At 38.2% G+C, this 18,684-nt stretch overlaps 1 protein-coding gene across 3 annotated transcripts in view; it reads left to right on the top strand.

Moving 5' to 3' along the window:
• The window catches only part of WTAP (WT1 associated protein), a 37,865-nt gene extending 23,766 nt beyond the window's left edge, over nt 1–14,099 (top strand). For all 3 annotated transcript variants that reach the window (XM_061624282.1, XM_061624284.1, XM_061624283.1), the window contains 5 exons: nt 290–348; nt 3,039–3,166; nt 5,018–5,196; nt 10,778–10,932; nt 12,909–14,099. In XM_061624282.1, the coding sequence (XP_061480266.1) occupies nt 290–348; nt 3,039–3,166; nt 5,018–5,196; nt 10,778–10,932; nt 12,909–13,492 (1,105 nt within the window). In that variant the 3' untranslated portion in view covers nt 13,493–14,099. The remainder of the gene's footprint in view (nt 1–289; nt 349–3,038; nt 3,167–5,017; nt 5,197–10,777; nt 10,933–12,908) is intronic.
• The last annotated feature ends 4,585 nt before the right edge of the window (nt 14,100–18,684 follow it).

The following is an 18,684-nucleotide window of genomic DNA, read 5'->3' as shown; positions in this document are numbered from 1 at the left end:
GCTAGCAGTACCTTTCCCCATACCTTTTTTCCTGTATGTATGCATTTTAAATTGTAAATCTAAAGTTGGACTGTACCATTACTTTTTTGCTTAAACAAAAGTATGATCTTACAAGGTGTTTTGAGTGGTATTAGATGTAAGATTGTCTGTAGCTCATGATGCTTGGTTGGAAATAGCTTAATTAAGACCCTATTGTGGTCTGGAGTGTAGTATCATGTACTACCACTTTGAACCAAGCATGCCTTAATTTAATCATTTAAGATTCAAAATATTTTTCCTTCCTCAATAGGTGGAAGCAGTATGAAGCATATGTGCAAGCTCTGGAGGGCAAATATACAGACCTTAACTGTAAGTGGAAACTAAATCCTAACAGATTCCTTGCAAAATAGAAATTGTAGCAAAGAAAAAAGTTGTTGAAGGCAGCAGCTGGACTTCTGTACAGATCAGGAAAAAAAATTCTGAGCAGCCCTCTAAGTAAACTTGGGCAGGCCAATCCACAAACCAGTCTGAATTGAAGGTCCCTTCAAATACTAAAAGTTTTATCTACTTGCTTAGAAAAGAGGCATGTTAATGGCATTACAAGGCCACAGTCAAATAAGTTGTCCATTTACTAAGCTGAAACGTGGTTTACATTAAAAACAAAGTTCAAACAAAATCCAGACTATATTAAACCACATAAATCATACAAATAGTTGGCAGCTGGTATAAGCTTTCTAGCTTGTCCTTGTATCTCGCCACCCTGTTTGTAAAAAATACTCTAGCCTCTGGGAGGAGGAAAGAAGGTGCCTGGCTGGCTCAAATGAATTTCTCAAGCAGTTGCTGCTTGCTGGTCTCTTCAGAGGGTGGTCGTATGTTAAAGGTGCCTCTACTAAAACTAAACAAATTCAATTGATCTATGAGTTGTACTGGGAACTGGGCATCTTCATTAGGCCAACAAATCTTGTCTACGGTATTATTTGGTTTACTACAATGTAACTAAAAACCTTGCTCAAAGCATTATATTGTTGTAAGTGCTGTTGGTAAATCTGATAAATAATTGCTTTTGTTTCAGGGGGATTCATCAACTGGGATTTCTCAAATGCTGTCACAAAAGCACAGATACACTTAATTTACATAATAACAACAGTGCTGTGCCTTTGCCAGTAGCCAGAGTGCATGTTCTGAGGTCTCCCCTGCAGTCACAGCTAAAGCGTAGTTTGAGAACTATTGTTTTAGTCTACCCTTCCCCTGTAGGTGCCCTCCAGATGTCTTTGACTGCAACTGTTATCATCTCTGGTTATTAACAGTGCTAGTTAGGGTTGATCCAGAGTAGTTTACAACACCTGGAAGACACCAGGTTTCGGTCAGCTGTTCTAGACAAACATTAATGTAGAGTGAATATGATTTAGATGCACTTACGTGGGATAATCTCTTATTAAAGTGTATATTCTGATCTTTGTGGGATTCTGTAAGCCAGTAAAGTGGGGTCTTGCATTAAAGCTGGGCATGAGGAACCCATAGCCCTCCAGATATTGTTGAACTACACCTCCCATCATCTCTGTTAATTCTGCTGGCTGGGGCTAATGAAAATTGGGGTCCAGCAACATCTGGAGAGCCACAGTTTCCCCATACCTGCTTAAAACCAATATACAGAAATTTGCAGTCATAAGTAATAAACATGTAAAAGTCTCATATTTCACATTTCTGGATACTGCACACATCACGGATTCGTTGAAAGGCTAGGTATAAAAATTATTTTAAGTTCGATGAAAATTTTAGCTGCATTCACATTCTATTCCAGTATTGTTTTGAATGTCTGCAGATTGAACTTCATTGAATCGGTTTATTTTTTTCTCTCGCAAGTGAGCAGTAACTTCTGTCACACTCTTGCAGGAGCACTTGACATGTTAAGAACAGGTGATTGACCTGGGACCACTACAAGCATTTGCCAGCTGCTTAGTCAGTTTATTATAAATCAGGACTGGGGAACTAGTGATCCTCCAGATGCTGTTGGGTCTCCCATCAGATGCATCCTGCATGGTCAGTGATCAGAGATGAATGGAGTTATAGTACAGGTTTCCCATTCCTTGTGTAAACCAACAAACCAGTTTTTTTGTGGATGTGTAGGTTCCATGAGCAATGGATGTTGGCAGCTGAAACAATAGCTTTTCTGTCTTTACCTCATTTTGTTTACAAAATTACTTAGGCGTGTTTTTATTTTCACTTCCCCTTATAATCATTTTTGTTTGCTTTGTTAACATAAACTCATTGAATCAGAAAACTTCATTGTAAATTGGTATTGAAATAAGGGTTGTTATATTCTTCTGTGTCCTTGGGATTTGAGTTTAGGTTATTTTAAGTTATTTGAATCTCAAAAGTTGTCCCTCTAGAGAGAGAAGCTTGCCTGTACATGTCTGCCTTGGGAACCATGTGTTGCCTCTAGAGTGTGACAAGCTTTTCTCCTAAACATACCTAAGAGAACTGTATCTCAAGTTTGAGTTTAATTAACATAAGTCTGTCAACTAAACTCAAATTGAAATGCAGTTTGTAGGAAAGTCCATTTCTTGGGTGGGGGAGGCGGGGAACTGTGCAAACATACATTATTGATACCTTCATACTGGCAACAGGAAGTTTTTGTTCTAAAACAGATAGAACCTAAAGATCAAATTCTTCTGTAGAGATCTCCTAATTAAGTGCTGTTGTGTTCATTCAGCTTTGCTGGCTGTGGAAGAGTTACTCCATTTATTTTTTATTTAACAGTGTATATACCACAGGTGGTTTACAGGAAAAAATATCAATACAAACAAGTAAAACTTTTAAAAAAATTAAAAACAGCAGTAGACTAAAAAGAGATTAAGCCACATCAGCATCAGTGTGTCTGGATAAGCTTGCCTAACCAGAATGAAGATGCCTGCCTCTCAAATCCTTGAGTGTATTTATCAAACTCAATAAACAACTTTGATGACTGAGTTATTTTACCTTTTTTTTAGATAACAATTTGTTTTAAAGTCTTTAGGCTCTCATAAAACTTTGATATTTGTTTTGCCATTTAATGCTAGCTAATGATGTAACTGGATTGAGAGAGTCTGAAGAAAAGCTGAAGCAGCAACAGCAAGAATCAGCTCGAAGAGAAAATATTCTGGTGATGCGGCTGGCAACTAAGGAGCAAGAGATGCAAGAGTGTACTGTAAGTGAATTTCTTCAAATGGTTGCAGATGAAGATGTCTGTGTTGATATATTGCAATTTATTTTTAGTTTAACATCCTCTATATGGAATACGATTAACATCTTGTGCTGTTTGCTACATGTATCATGTTGCATGAGTTGTTTTTCAGAGGTGTTTTTTGTGTGTGTCAGAAGGCCACATTCCTTGTAGAATGAAAACTGATGAATCGTTATGGTTATCTAAAATATAACTGACATTTTCTCATTTTTGAGAACTACCATAGATCTGCAGCAAACCTTGGCAAAACATAGATGCTATCAAAATATTTTCAGTGAAATGGTGGTGTGCATATTTAATTCTATTTTGATACTTAAATAGCTGAAACAACAAAAAAATTCCTTATAGCCAAATGTTGATGGTGTGTGGAGAAGATGACCCAGTTGTTCTAGGTTGGTAGTGTTTGTGTTCCCTTTAGTCCCAAAAGGAGTAATGGAGGTCCAAAGATGTTACAGGAAGCAGGTCCAGTACTCACTGTCTACTATATCTAAAGAAAGAGGAACATCAGCACTTTTCCTTGTGAACCTTCAAGTAATTGATAGTTTTATTTAATCCATTTCATTGATCACTTGGGTGTATCTTCAGAACGTGAATGGTATAGTATTGGCAGACAAGACTGGGATATGGGTTGCCTTCTTCATGCCACTGGCTAGCGTGAAGCTCGGCTGCATATTGCATATTGCTTCTTCAGTGGTTAGTGAAATTTCTAGCTGTATACCTCTATCCAACAGACTATCAAAATTTTCAGACCTAGCTTAGGAGCTATTAAATTTGTTCGCTACCTTTTTGTGCAATTTACTGCAGAAATATTGTCAGTTCAAAAACTGGCTAGCAGTTGCTTTGGCCATCTCTTCTGCAAGCTGTATTTAATACTTGTTGCCAAGCTGTATGGTTATTGAATAATACAAGAACCTGCTATAATAATTAGCGTTGATGTCATTCCTTCAAAGCATTGGGATGGAGTTCTTAATGAGAAAAGGGTTCTTGTGCATCAGAACGGATACTACTGTTCCGACATTGACTGTTGTTTGGGCAATAAATAGCTTATACTGGCAGAATAATAAATGTTAGGTGGAATTCTCTGTAATGTAGGTGTATTCATTCAGTTTAAATGCACGTTCTAAGGTATCTGCTATGCTAAAAGTCAGTTCCTATTTCCACTAAATTAGGTAAAAATTGGCTTTTAGAATTCCAGGTTTGTTTGGGTGTTTGTTTTTTTGAAAGATCAAACCTACAGATTTTTTGGTCAGTTGAAAACTTGGCAGCATCAAAGAAAGAGAACTTTGATGTTACCCCACTAGTTGTTACTAGTACAACTTAAAATGGAGTTAAGACCAGTTTATAGCTCTCTTTGAAGTAGCTTAAAGTATAGAAAATTACAAATAAAGGACCTCTGCAGATTCCTCAAATGTAATCCTTTCTACTTAACAGATATAGAGGTTGCATGCATAAAGATTCTATGCTTATGCTTTAGGGTATTGCATAGAATATTGTAAAAGAGTATTTGAATTCATTGTCCATGCTATGAAGAAGGAGATTGGAAGATTAAATGAGTTAAAAATTGGGAGTAGTTCCTAAGGGTGATAGTGGTAGGCACCCAGTACACTAGTGGAATAAACGTATGATTGTGCTGTTCTGTGTCTGAGCATCTAAATGTCGGGGGCATCCTATCAATTTTGGTATTCAGCTGTGTTCAAGAATATATTATGAGATCCTTAAGGATTATAAGGGGTTATCAGATGGAAATGATGGCTCAAGTCAGCCTGTGAAAGTTTATAAATGCAGAGTTAATCATTTTTATTTCCTTTTATGCAGAATCAGATCCAGTATCTCAAGCAAGTCCAGCAGCCGAGTGTTGCTCAACTGAGATCAACAATGGTGGACCCAGCCATCAACTTGTTTTTCCTAAAAATGAAAGCTGAACTGGAACAGACTAAAGACAAACTGGAACAAGCCCAAAATGAACTGAGTGCCTGGAAATTTACACCTGATAGGTAAACAAAACATACTCCCCAGTCAAGACTTCCCTGACAGAGAATGCTTTGGTGGGACAACCACGTACTCGTATCCACACCAAGACTCAGACGTTTTGAGCCAAAAGCCACATTCTTATACTGTCCAGCTTGTAATGCTTAATTTAAAACTTACCAGATGAACCTTGTGTTTCAGCTTTTCCCCCCCCCTTTGCTTCAGAGGCCTGACAGCGTCGGACTATTCTGAAGAAGTGGCCACCTCAGAAAAAGTGCCCTTTCTAGAACATGTAGACATTTGCAAAGTGGTTCTGTTGGAAGAAAATAGAGGGAGAAGCAGAAGTCTAAAGTCTGTGGCACACTATGTCTACAGACAGTTTGGAGGAGAAACCTAGAGATTTTAAATCATGAATTGATCATGTCAAATTCGAGTAAAACATAAATGTGGAATATGCTTCGCTCTTAACTATAAACCTAGTGACTTAGAGACTGATTAAGTCAGTTTTGCCATTAAGACTGTGGACTTCCTCCTTGTTCACTGAACTGCTGGGTCAAAACTCAATGAGGTGAATTTTGTTTAAAACACATATTTGGTAATCGGCTTCGAATAGATGTGAGAACATGCACACAGTCAGTGCTGATTTTTTTTTATTTTTTTTTTAGCATTTGGGCTCCATAGGACTTCAGTGAACCTTTTCATGGCTTTGAATAACAAATTGTTATGTGGATGGCTGGCAATATGTGAATGCCTAAATCTAGTATTGTACATATAGATGCAATTTAATTACATCTTCTAACAATGTTGAAGCAGTTGTGTACTTCCTGGATCTCAACTAGTAGATTTAACCCCAAAACTAGTTGCGATTCTTACACTGCCCTTATCAGTGCAGAAGTGCCATTCATAATTTTATCCTGAAAGACTATGTGCAGACTTTATACAAGGTGCTCCAGTAGCAGTTGCCTTCAGAGTTGGTTTGGGGCATTTTGCATTCCGTTGTATACCTAGTTTTTGTACTGCACCCTTCTATAAAATGTGCCTTGACATAGTTGTACTGCATAGTTCAGGGGAAATTGCTGGTCGTACTACTGTATGGGAAGCTTTTGTGGGGTATGAATATAAAAATGGAGAACAGGCTGCTACTTTATCTTCCCTGTTCTCCAGAAGAGAGATGATGTCGAAGCTAATTGCATGCATCCCACTGGTTGGCATCGGTTCAGAAGAGTTAATACTTTTTGATGCCTTGTCATGTGCCAAGTGATTTCCAGGAATAGTAGTATGGGACAGTTTAGTGTGTGTTCTTGAGTCCACAATGGAAAGACTTCTGAAAATATTTGGTCCAGAATAGTCAATAGATTTCTGGAGGAAAATTTAGGACTGCCTCAAAGAGAGCAAAATCTCAGGACAAAAATAATAATATACCAGTTCCAGCATTCCAAATGCAGTATTGGTTAATTTGAGTTAAATTAAAGATGCTTCTATGAAGTACTTTTTAGCTCTGCTTTAGATAATTGTTGCATCATATAAAATGTGGTAGTATATGAACCTTTGTCTGTTACTTGGTGTACATTGAAATAGAATTTTGCATAAAAACAAATTGCACCTTTCGAAAAACACCTTGGTGTGAAAATGTGGAAGATCTTTTACAGATCTAGCATCAAAACAGAGGTAAGACCTGCTGAAAAAAAATAAAAAACCTGTCTTAATATGTTAAAACTGGCTTTGTAAAACTTGTTAAATGTATAATCGAAAATCATTTCTCATAGGTATGTTTTAATTGTGGGATGTCATGCAATTTTTTTGTGAACTTCAACTTAACCTATGAATTCATGTTTGGATAGAGGGGGCTGACTTCAAATGTGTTTGGGTTATAAAAGTGACATTTACCTAAGTACGAATTTACTTTGTTTTCATTTCAGATAGACATTGGAGAAAAAATAATTTTAGCTTGATTTTAGAAAATAACAGTTTCTTAGTCTTAAGCAGGTCTTTGACATATACATATTTTCACTGATTGTGAAATCACATTTCTTTCAATATTTAAGTATTTGACCTGCCTTACAGTTGACTTTGCTTTGCCTTTTAAAGGTCTAAGAGTTTTATTTTATCCCTTTACAGAAATATTTTCATCATTTGTCTTCCATGTGTTTTGCCACAATTTCTTTTTGACAGAATACTTGAAAGTACTAGTGCACTCTTCTACACTATTAAGGTGATTGAAGTGTCTTAGGAATAATTCTTGTATCTGCATATCACTTTTTGTGGATCAGTGTCTGCAAAGCTGTGCTCAAATTCTGACTATTTCAACAGTATTTTAAATGTTGTATTGCATTACCCTTGTTTAGATGCAGTAGGGAAAACACACACTATGCATTTAGTGATTATAACTGTCACTGATACGACACATAGTATCCAACAGTGATGTTAATTAATAGGTACAGCACCATGGAGACACACTAGTTAACGGTAAACATGTTTTAAACTTATAACTTCATCCTAACATTTGGTAGTGGTTTTCATTGCGGTATTATCCTGCAACTCTGTTAGGTAGTTATTTTTGTTGCCTTCCTAACTGTTTATAATCTAGCTTAACATAGAAATTGTTTCTTGATTATTATATGTGACAGTAGTTTGGTAAACATGAAACCTTATACCAATAACTTAAATTCTTTACGCAGATTCTTAAAATTAAGAGTATATTGTGTTGGAAGTAGACATGAAGACTGCACCATGGAAATTCTGAAATGGTTGACATTCTTAGAGGCACAGGGCAAGATCCAAAGAACCATCCTTCCATAAATCTGGGGGTTTGGACCTTTTTTTTCTTGAAAGAAGCCCCTTATGCCACATGGGATGCTGATATTGAAACTGAGAAGAGTTTCAGATATTGAATGAGGGTTGTTGTTAAACAAAATAAAAATTAAGGCATGCTCAAGCCCTTTGGTATACCTAAACCAGCATGGGCCTTGGCCATTAGTTTTGTGTAATAGCCAAGGGTCACTTCATACAAATCGTTTTCTGTATTAATACAGTAGGGCCCCGCTTACTGGCGTTCCACTAATGTGGCAGCTTTCATCCCCCCGTTTTAAAGCCAATTTTGTGGCATTTTTGCGCAACACACCCCATTATACTCAATGGGGTTCTGCTTTACGGCGGGGGTCCGGAACGGAACCTGCTGTATAAGGGGGGCTGCCTGTACTGTTTCCATGTAGAAAAAGGTATATGCCATCAGTATGTGATGCATGCTGATGTGTACTTTAGCACATGTACACTTATTGGTGTACATGATTGGCAAGGGTTTCCATGTATATAGAACACAAGCACTTGTCACACATCATGGTGTACAGTTAGTTTTACTGTGTGGAATCAGTTTATGTAGGAAAATGTCTTGTGTGAAGTACCCTACTGTGTCTGTTGAATTACAGCAGAAAACACTCCTGGAAATGTTGAAATTCTGTTTAGGCGCGATTGCGGTATGAGCAGGCCAAAAAACTGGAAACTGAGTGAAGAAACTATATATTTGTTCACAGTTTTGTGGTGTTGCTTAAGGAATAAATACTCCTTAAGGAAAATGAAATGTTGGCATTAACTTGGATTGTACTGAATCCATTTAGTTAAGCTTCAAGGATGTAGTGCCACAGCCAGGAAAAATAAAAGGTAATGTAAGTGGCAGACACCTTTATGGAGAAGGACATCTTTTAAAAGGATAATAAATGGAGTAGACGTAGTCAAGTTCTAATATTACTTGCTCTTGCATCATATGTCACACCTTTTCACAGCTTATCTTGCCCCTGAAACTATTAATTTGAGTAATTTTAAAAAAATGTGTTTAATACATATTCCGAAGCTGAATTTGTTTCCTATAGTGTTGGGATTTTTCTTGCATTATTAAGCCTTATTAAGAGATTAGAAATGTTGCCTACTGTTTCTGTTAACAAGCCCATAATTTTTCATGGAATTCTAGAAACGCGAGACTGTCTCATATCAAGTCGGGCCATTGGTTCATCTGTCCCACTATTGTCTGCTCTGAGCAGCAGTAGCTCTCCCATATATCAGGTGGAAGTCTTTCCCAGCCCTTCTGGGGATCTTCTGCATGCAAAGCATGTGATTTGGCACTGAACTGTGTTTCCTTTTGCTACATGCTCTCATATGATATCTGAAACAGCAATTTTTAATGTAAAATAGAGCTGCATGTTTTAGTTAGACAAAATACGGGAAATGCCTTGCAGTACATTTTAAGTGGGTTTCCTGACCTGAAATAAGATTACATAAATATTGGACAGACAAATATATAATATATTACCTTAATGTTTGTGCAGGTTTTTTTGTAAAGTCACTTACACAGAAAGGAAGCAACTAGGTATCAAAGTTATTGTAAACTGGACCATGCACATTAATCAGTTACATACTAAAAATACCCAAGACAATAGGCATGATCTAGCTTCTTCTGGATGTGCAAAGTGTATTATAACTCCCTTTGCAAAATGTACTGCCTGCTATTCTCTTAAGCCAAGACTTTTGCACCTCACTTACATTCATACAATGGCCCATTGCTTTATAGACATTGTTATGCCATTGCTGTTGCTTAGTAGCCTGCACGCAAGGAAGCAGTGGGTTGCTAGATACATAAGTGAGTTGCAGGAGGGCCTTAGCTTGCCAAAAATGACCAAGCTGCATTGCAGCATGCACAGAGCAACATAACTGGCATGAGGCCAGCAAGAGAAGATTACAATAAATCACTGAGGTTCTCCCACGCTTCATGGAGTTTAGAAGGATCTGAATTACGTCTAAATCCTTTGGGTTGGATCCAGACTTAGTCAAGCTTGGAGAGACCCATTTAAATCAGTGGAAAAAGTTAGTTGTAACCAAGTTCCATTGATTTTAATGGATCTACTCTTAAGCATGATTAATTCTGGGTACAGCCTTTTTTTTCTATTGGTACTCTGCAGTTATATCTTACAGAGTTTTGGGTTTTTCTGGTCCTAAATATGTATAGTAAGGCCACTTAGCCTTTTGTAAAGCATCCTGTGCAGCATAATCTTGGAGTCATGCAATTCCGTGTATAGTCATGATTAGGACCTTGAGTGTGTTGGGAAAAGGGGATTTTTTCAGTGTATGAAAACAAAAAATTGGCTATGGGTTATTGATGCTATTCCTACTCAGAGTAGACCCATTGAAATAAATAGACATGAGTAACATACTCTGAGTAGGACATAACTGGATAAAACCCATTATGCCCAACACTATTACTATTTTTCTTGTCCCACCCACTCTTACCGATACACAACTTAGTCCATTTTCTTTTGAAAATTATGTAGTACCATAGTTGGAGTATAAGATCAACAGGAGTCAATTGATCATAATGCTTCGATAGTTTAAAATGTTCAACTGTAGAACTTGCCTTTCAGTTTCTTCGAACAGGGCCAGAAGATCAACAGACGGTGATTGATCAGCCTCGTATCTGTAGGGAGACTTTTTACAGTGACAATTGGCAGTAAGATACTTTAGAATGACTCGTTAAGGAATATCACTTCAGTGGCTACTTTAAAGAAGGGAGATGAGAGAATTTAATCTTCATTTTGTGATAGATGGCTCTTTCCTTTACAGCCAAACAGGCAAAAAGTTAATGGCGAAGTGTCGAATGCTTATCCAGGAGAATCAAGAGCTTGGAAGGCAGCTGTCCCAAGGACGTATTGCACAACTTGAGGCAGAGTTGGCTTTACAGAAGAAATATAGTGAGGAGCTTAAAAGCAGTCAGGATGGTAAGGGATTTTTTAAAAGAAAATAGAAAATTGCCATTTATTTGTGTAGGCTTCACGAGTTAATGTTGTGATGTGGGTATTCTGTTTCCAGTGTGGAACATGTTTATAAATTCTGAATAAAGGGATAGTTTGAAGCTCATTTAATGCTGTGGCAGTGCAAACAAACATAATAAAGCTGGTTTCCCACAAAGGTAAACTTAGTTGCGACATGTGAAATAACAAAATGGTTAGCATCCGGAGGAATTTAGCTAGGAAGTCAAGCATATGACTACTTGCATATGAGTGTAATAAATTCTGTGTCCCCAAAGGTGCTTTGGACTTGATTCTTAAACAGAAGCCTCTTTGCTACATAGCAAAAGACTGATTTCAAATTGAACACAGTTTTGTGTGATAAAGCATGGTGTTTTGCTTTTCTTAGTAAAGCAATCGCCAACTCCTTTTGGTGAGAGACAAGTCTGTAGTTCCCAAGATAACAATTAGTTTGCTTTGTAAATTTTGCTTTGGCCCACTATTGTTTTTTTAGTATGTTTAAAAGGACAACTCCAGAAAATGTTCATATACATTTAAAAATTAATATCTCCTTTGTTGCATATGAATATTATCTTCAGTTCTAAATACCTTAGAGACATGGGGGCTGCTTAGGTATAATGGTAGCCTTGAGTATCGCAGCCAGCAGAAACTTAGCTTTAATACTGTATAAAGAGGAGGCTGTTCTGGATCAACTTGACTTAACTTTAATTGGAAATAGTCTTTGGGGCAAGTATTTCACTTTTTGTGGACTATAGTATAGGGCCTATAGTAATTACCTGAAATTGCACTTGACTAGGTATTGAAATTGTTTTCTGGTTGAAGTACAAAAGAAAAATTATGCATTTCTGTGTTTTAAATGATCACATTTCCCAAGACCTTTGCAAGGATAGTCACCATAGATTTGACGGGTATTTACAAAGCAAACCTCCTCAAAACCAGGCTCTTTGCTAATATATCATTTCTAAAGGATGTAAAAAGTAGATTTCTAGACTGGGCAATCTGGTTGAGATTTAGGATTAGTTTTGCATAAGATTTGATCAGTGCACAAACTTTTTTTAAAATTTAAATTTTCTGGCCTTGGTTGAGCTTCGATGTGCTGTGGAATTGAAGCTGTTGTTGCTAACATTTGCCAGTGTTAACGTACTACAATCTAGTATCGTATCTTATAAATAGGGCTGGTGGTAATCTGCAAACTACCAAAGAGATCTTTGATATTTCATTTATTTGTATTCATGTCAAATGTGTGCATACCGTGGTGAAGTAGGTAATTGTATACAGCATAGGTCTTTATAAGAGGAAACACGGCACAGGAATGTAGTACATGGACAAAAGCAGAAAATGTTTTGCCATGGAAACAGAAGATCATGAAAACTAATATGTACATATGTGGTAATGTATGGTTAGAGTAAAATATTGTAAGGCAGAGGACCCAGAAGCAATGAGGAAGATGCATGTAATTATGCAGGCTATAGGCTCCATCCCATAACCAGGGTTTTTTGCAGATATCTTAAATCTGTTAAAAACCAATCAGTAGCTGTAACAGGTTTTGGAAACCTTACCAGATGATGAATTCAAGCCCAGGTGCAAAATGGTGTGCATGTTGATTTGCAGGGACTTGCTGTTTGGTTTTTAGTTTTTCTAGGCGAATTGTGATTAAAACAAGCATTTTGTAAAATGTCCCCTGCTCTGTATTTTTGTCTAGTTCTTTTTGTGTGTGTGTGTGTCCCATGAGTGTGTGCTAGCCAGTGAATTATGCTGTCCTAGCAGCGGAGCTCTTAAAGTTAATTCTTTGGAGCTCTGTATTGGCTTTTACATTAGGAAAAATAAACACACAAAGCCATCACTGTATGAGTGTTATTTATATATGCTGAGGTGACTGATACAGTTTGAGGATACATAAATGAGCTATTTAAGTGTATGCTCCAAATGTGTTTTTCTTCATGTAGAACTGAATGATTTCATCATCCAGCTTGATGAGGAAGTAGAAGGTATGCAGAGTACCATTCTAGTCCTACAGCAACAACTGAAGGAGACTCGCCAGCAGTTGGTTCAGTATCAGCAGCAGCAGTCACAAACCTCAGCCCCAGGTACCAGCCGGACTCCGACTTTGGAAACTGCAGAACAGGGAGAAGCTGTGAGCAAAGACTGCAGTCGACTGGCTAATGGACCAAGCAATGGCAGCTCTTCTCATCAGAGGACGGCTGGGCCTGGTTTTTATAGAGAGGGCAGTGGAACAGAGGATGACTTTCCACCCTCACCGAGCAACGGTAATAAGCTTTCCAACCACTCTGAAGATAGAACTGGCAGAGGATCTGGTAGCTATATAAATCAACTCAGTACTGGGTACGAAAGTGTAGACTCTCCCACTGGTAGTGAGAATTCTCTAACTCACCATTCAAATGACACAGACTCCAATCATGATTCTCAAGAGGAGAAAACTGTCAGTGTGAAAGGTAACAGAACTACGGGGTCTCGTCATGTTCAGAATGGTTTGGACTCAAATGTAAATGTACAGGGTTCAGTTTTGTAACCTTTTTCTGCAACATTTTTATATAGTGTCATTTAAATTGGGAGAAGAAACTGTCCAGAACTCTTCGAATTAGTGCATATATGTCACAATTCTGCCTTTGTGGGTTTTTTGCTTCAATACCTCTGCCACTTCTGAAATTTTAACAATTACGTTGAATGTTGCTAAAAGGATGTTTGTGTAGGCTCAAGGTATTTTTGAGTTAATGTGAAGTTGAAAATGGAATTTTATTTCCAGGTATAACACAATGATGTCTGTACAAATCTGTGTATATCTAGAACTTGTGCTGTGTAAGGGCATTCTTTACTCATACTGTTATAACATTCAAAATTTGTCATAATAGTTGTGAGCTAATGACTGCCAAGTTTGCCCAGTACAGTAGTTTTATAACTAAAATGAACTTGGTGAAGGAGTCCTGTAGTAGTCTGTGTTCCAGTTTTGCCACCATGCATCTGTGCGTTCTCTTTAGGTGACCGAATGTTTAAGAATATTGTGTGCATAGTTACTCAGTTTAAGAACTGTTGTATCCTGTTAATGCAAATTGCTCTGTGACTCCAATATAATCTTACCTGTACTGACCAAACCTAAATAAAGATTTTTAATAATGTAATTTATTTAGTCCCTCTATTTGTCCTGTGCAGACTTGTTTGGGTTTTTCTTACTGTCCGTTTTATATAGACAGTTTTATTACACTGAATTGTAATAGACAAAAGCATGTACTTAAAGTCATTTAAGCTTTATGGTGCTCTTACCAGTATATATGGCCCGTTCCTCATGGAAGTACTGCTCTGTCCACCAAATCCTTTTTAAAATGCCAGAGTTACATATTGATGTGTCCATGAAGTATTCACAAAACACATCGTTGCTTCAGGAATGGGTTTCAATGATGTGGTAACATGCAGTTGCTAGATACAGTCAGTGTCTTAAAGGTACATTTACGCACAATTTCAGAAATTTCAAGCAACAGGGTAGTTAATTTTTCTAAAGAGTTTGTGCTAATTTAACCGTATAAGATGAAAGAGATGCAGTCACTGGTTACAGACGTTGAAAATCGTCCATAGCTGTACCTGTTGTAGGATAAGCATTGGATTTCTGAACTTGTAGTTTAAACATCATCTCTGAATGAAGTTAGCCAGAACTGAGATTAAACGCTGTCATAGTACAATTTCTGTTAAACTTCATAAAAAAGATTGGGAGAGGTGGGAGGGATTTTGTTCTGAAGGTGCGTCAATATCTACATGTCAAACTGCCTTATACTTCAGTGAGACACAGTACCAAAGCAAACTGTCCGTAACCCCAGTGCATTCTTCCATACATTGGAATACAATTACATAATGGATTTTCCAGACCTCATTCATGATTGTGTGATGCAGAAGCATTTAACATCAGCATCTACACTCCTAAGTGTACACTGAACAAATTTCTGGTTTTGTCAGAAATAGTAAACTTTGTAGTATGGGCATTGTGGATCCTTAAAAGCTGCTGGTCTTGGTAAATCAAAAGTGGAAAGTCACATGACTTGGAGCACAAAGTACAATTCTGCACTTTTCAGTGGTAAGCAGGCTACTTAACACTGCTATTGCAAGCTTTCGTCTGCTAACACACTTCTGATTTAATCTTCGTAGCACCAATGTGGTCTAGAAGACAACAGTGGTGCACAACACGGCTCTGCTACAAAAAGACATTTAAGAACCCTGCTGCATAAGACCAAAGACCTATCTAGTCCAGCATCTTGTTCCCCAGCAACTGAAGTTTAGACGCATGATCTCTAATCCTCAAGGTATGATATAGCCACCATTATAGATTTGCCTAATACCCTTTTTAAAGCCATCTAAGTTGGGTGCCACATTTTGTACCAGCTAATTCCCAACTACATACTTTTAAAAACGCCTTTTTATCTGTCCTGAATTTCTCACCATTCAGTCTCACTGGATGACACCAGGTTCTAATATTGTAAGATGGAGACAAACACCCTGTGCACTTCGTCCACATCATACAGAATTTTTATAAACTTAGGTCATCCCCTGCCCCCACCATTGCCTTTCCCAAACTAAAAAACTCCAAATGTAACCTTCCCTCAGAGAAGTTGTTTCAGCACCCTCATTTCCGTTGCCCATTAATGCATCTTTTTCAGCTGTATTGTACCCTTTTTGAACTGGGGTGACCAGAACTGTCACAGTATTCCAAGTGTGGCTGCACAGTTGGTTTGTATGTTACTATGATATTGGCATGTTTTATTTTCTCAGTTGTATAACTATCCCAACAATGCCCCCAGAGTGTATGTGACGCAGAACTTCTAAGGAATCAGTAGCTTGGATTTTGGCTCGTTTAATTTTTTTTTTACAATAGGTTAACTAGTCTAAACTGGAACTTTTGTAATGGACCTCCAAAATAATTAAGAAAGTTGAACCAGCCCCTTAAGTATAAATCTGATTGGCTGCTTAAGATCATTGGGATCAGAACTGGGAGCTTCTTTCTCCAGTGGGGTACCATGTATATTCAAGAGGCTGACTTGCTAGCTACAAATTTCCATAAATATGTGACGCTCCTTTGTCTCCTTGGAACTATCCAGCCAGGTGAGCAAATGTGCTCTCTAAGGCTTTGAACTCTCAGAGCCTCTTTTCTGCAAGGCACTTTATACATTTTCTGAAATACAAGACTAGTCAAGCAAGGAAAATATAAATAAATTGACTTTTTGAAATCATTTTGAAGTGTGCAATCTGTTGCTTTCCCTTTTTCTTACCCCATCTCTTTTCCCAGATAAACATACATTGATGGCTTCATTCATTTAAAAAGGTATTTGGACAGCCATATTTTTTTCCAGGCTAGGCTTGGCCTGTGGGCCTATCTAGATTCTTTTTTGGGAAACCCCTAAAGGGAGTCTGCTGATAGAGACAGAATCCCCCACCCTGATTTGTCACAGACCCACTTCCTAATCAGTTTCTAGCTTCTGATGTATTTGTCTGTTGGTCTTAAGTTTTTATAGTGAGCCGCTCTTCAAATTCCCTTTTTCTGCATCCTTTAATAGCTCTAACTCTGCTCCTTAACCTTGCTGGCATCCTCTTGGTCCTAGTGGTTCCTCTCCTGATCTGTGGTATACATTTTAGCTGAAGAGATTTGACCTTCTTGACCTTCAACTTCCTTTGTACTAGTCTGTTCATTTTGGGGAAGTTTCCTCTTTTGTCAAATATGACTGTTGGACTTTGTTGCCAACTGCCCACTTCCATATATGTTGAATTTGATAGCACTGTGGTCACAGTTTCCAGCTGGTTCAACAACCCATCACGCACCAGGTCTCGGGTGCCACTTAAGTCCAGAGTCACCTTTTCTCTGGTTCCATGATAATCTGTTACAGGGCACAGTCATTTAGGGCATCTAAACACCCTGATTATGTGAGGGTTTAGTGACCCATTACCACATCACTTCTGTGGATGCTTCTTTGATTTTATTCTCCATCGCATGATCGCCCACAACAGTTTGGTCAGGAGGGCAATAATATATTTCCAGTACTAAATGGTGTAGCTTAGTATTGTCACCCACAGTGATCCTGTTCTGAGATTTGCAATTTATTGTGACTTTAAATCCACTCTGATGTATAGAGCGACACCACCATCCAGTATACACTTCCCTGTGCTTCCTATCGTTTATATTTGGATATAACCATTCCGTTCCACCATTATTCTGTTATGCACTCACTGTGTTTTCCTTTAAAACTTAACTCCCACATCTTGGCTCAAAGTCTTCTAGTATTAGCATATAAACACCTGTAGAAGAAGGTGTTTGTTTCTGACATGTGCATACAGTACTTTGTCTTTCTTGACTCTAATCTCCTACCGTATGTTCACTGCCTTGTTCCACCCTGTCACCATTTTGACTATCAAGGTTCATCCCCAAAGTGGATGCTCTTCCTCTTGGCTTTTCTCTCCAGTGATCAGTTTAAAAGCTCTACAGGATCCAGGTGAGGGACAAATTAGGCATCTCCAAATTATTTTTGAGGACTAGGGGATATTCTCTTCTACTTGGGTAGTATTTCTGTAGAACTCAATAACAGCTTCCTAGGATCCCCCCCTGCCCTCAAAATCCTGGGGTTATAAATTCCATATGGATGTCACACCCAATCTTTTTTAAGGGTTAGGGAGCCTCTCTCAGAATATAACTTCTGGTTGTTTTCTGCAGGCTTCTATTTGTCAAGATGTGCCTGCTATTTTAAATAAATCAGAAATCTTAATTGTTTAAGATTTAGCACAAAGGCTGCATTTTAAAAGTCAGACATTAATGGGCTATACATGGTAACTGCATTTTCTCTCAACCGGGATTAGGAACTGACAATTAAAAAAAAAATTAGAGGTGGCTTTTTATGGCATGCCTTTGTGCAATTTGTATTCTTATTCTCAATATTTTTAAGCGCTGGGTGCTGTGTGTGGAGTAAAAATCTCTAAAATAGTGGGCGAGGGGGGCAGCTAGAACTGAAGCAGTACCATGAACAGTAACGAGCTCTGCTACGGAGCTGTATTAAAATAGGGATAGAAATACAGCATCATGCTGGCTGGATGTTAGAGCCATAGCCCGCTTGGTTTCTGACATTAACTGAGTAAGCTTGCAGATATGCAGGTAAACGCTAATTATTGATAGCTGTTTGACAAGAGACGATAGAGACGCATTTATCATGAACTGGCCATCTCTCTTAAATTGTAGGCATTCGTTTTAAATTTGTAATACGCGATATAATTTTTTGCATGGAACTGTATACAATACCGATGTTACCTCCTCAGTTTAACAACCTCTTATGGCAGTTTTAAAAACTCGCGAACTGTTCCTATGGAAGAGGTCGCCCACTCCAATCACATCCCCGCAGCTTACAAACCTTGGAGGTGACTCTAGCCCCGCGCAAGGCAGGTCGCCGGTAGGCTCCCGTGCTATCATGAGCCAAGGCCGGAGCGCACAGATAACCAGCTTTTCTATGAGTGGAATTTCAGCTGAAGCAACCTTAGCACATGGTGGTGCAACGAGGAGACACTTGACTAGTCGCAGTTCAAATACAGCCTGTCATGAATGGTATTTTAAAGCTGTTTAAAAGTACAGACGCAAAAAGATGGCAGGCTGCAATCTAACATCTTTCTTGCGCCGCGCATCCTTTCATCTCTTGAGGTTCGCCACTGCTTTATCATTGGCTGGTCGAGAGAGAAACTTCTCCC

Source organism: Rhineura floridana, chromosome 4 (genome assembly GCF_030035675.1).
Source record: "Rhineura floridana isolate rRhiFlo1 chromosome 4, rRhiFlo1.hap2, whole genome shotgun sequence".
NCBI classification, from domain to species: Eukaryota; Metazoa; Chordata; class Lepidosauria; order Squamata; family Rhineuridae; genus Rhineura; species Rhineura floridana.
Note: the sequence above shows the minus strand (reverse complement) of the source record. Positions and strands in the feature narration are given on the sequence as shown.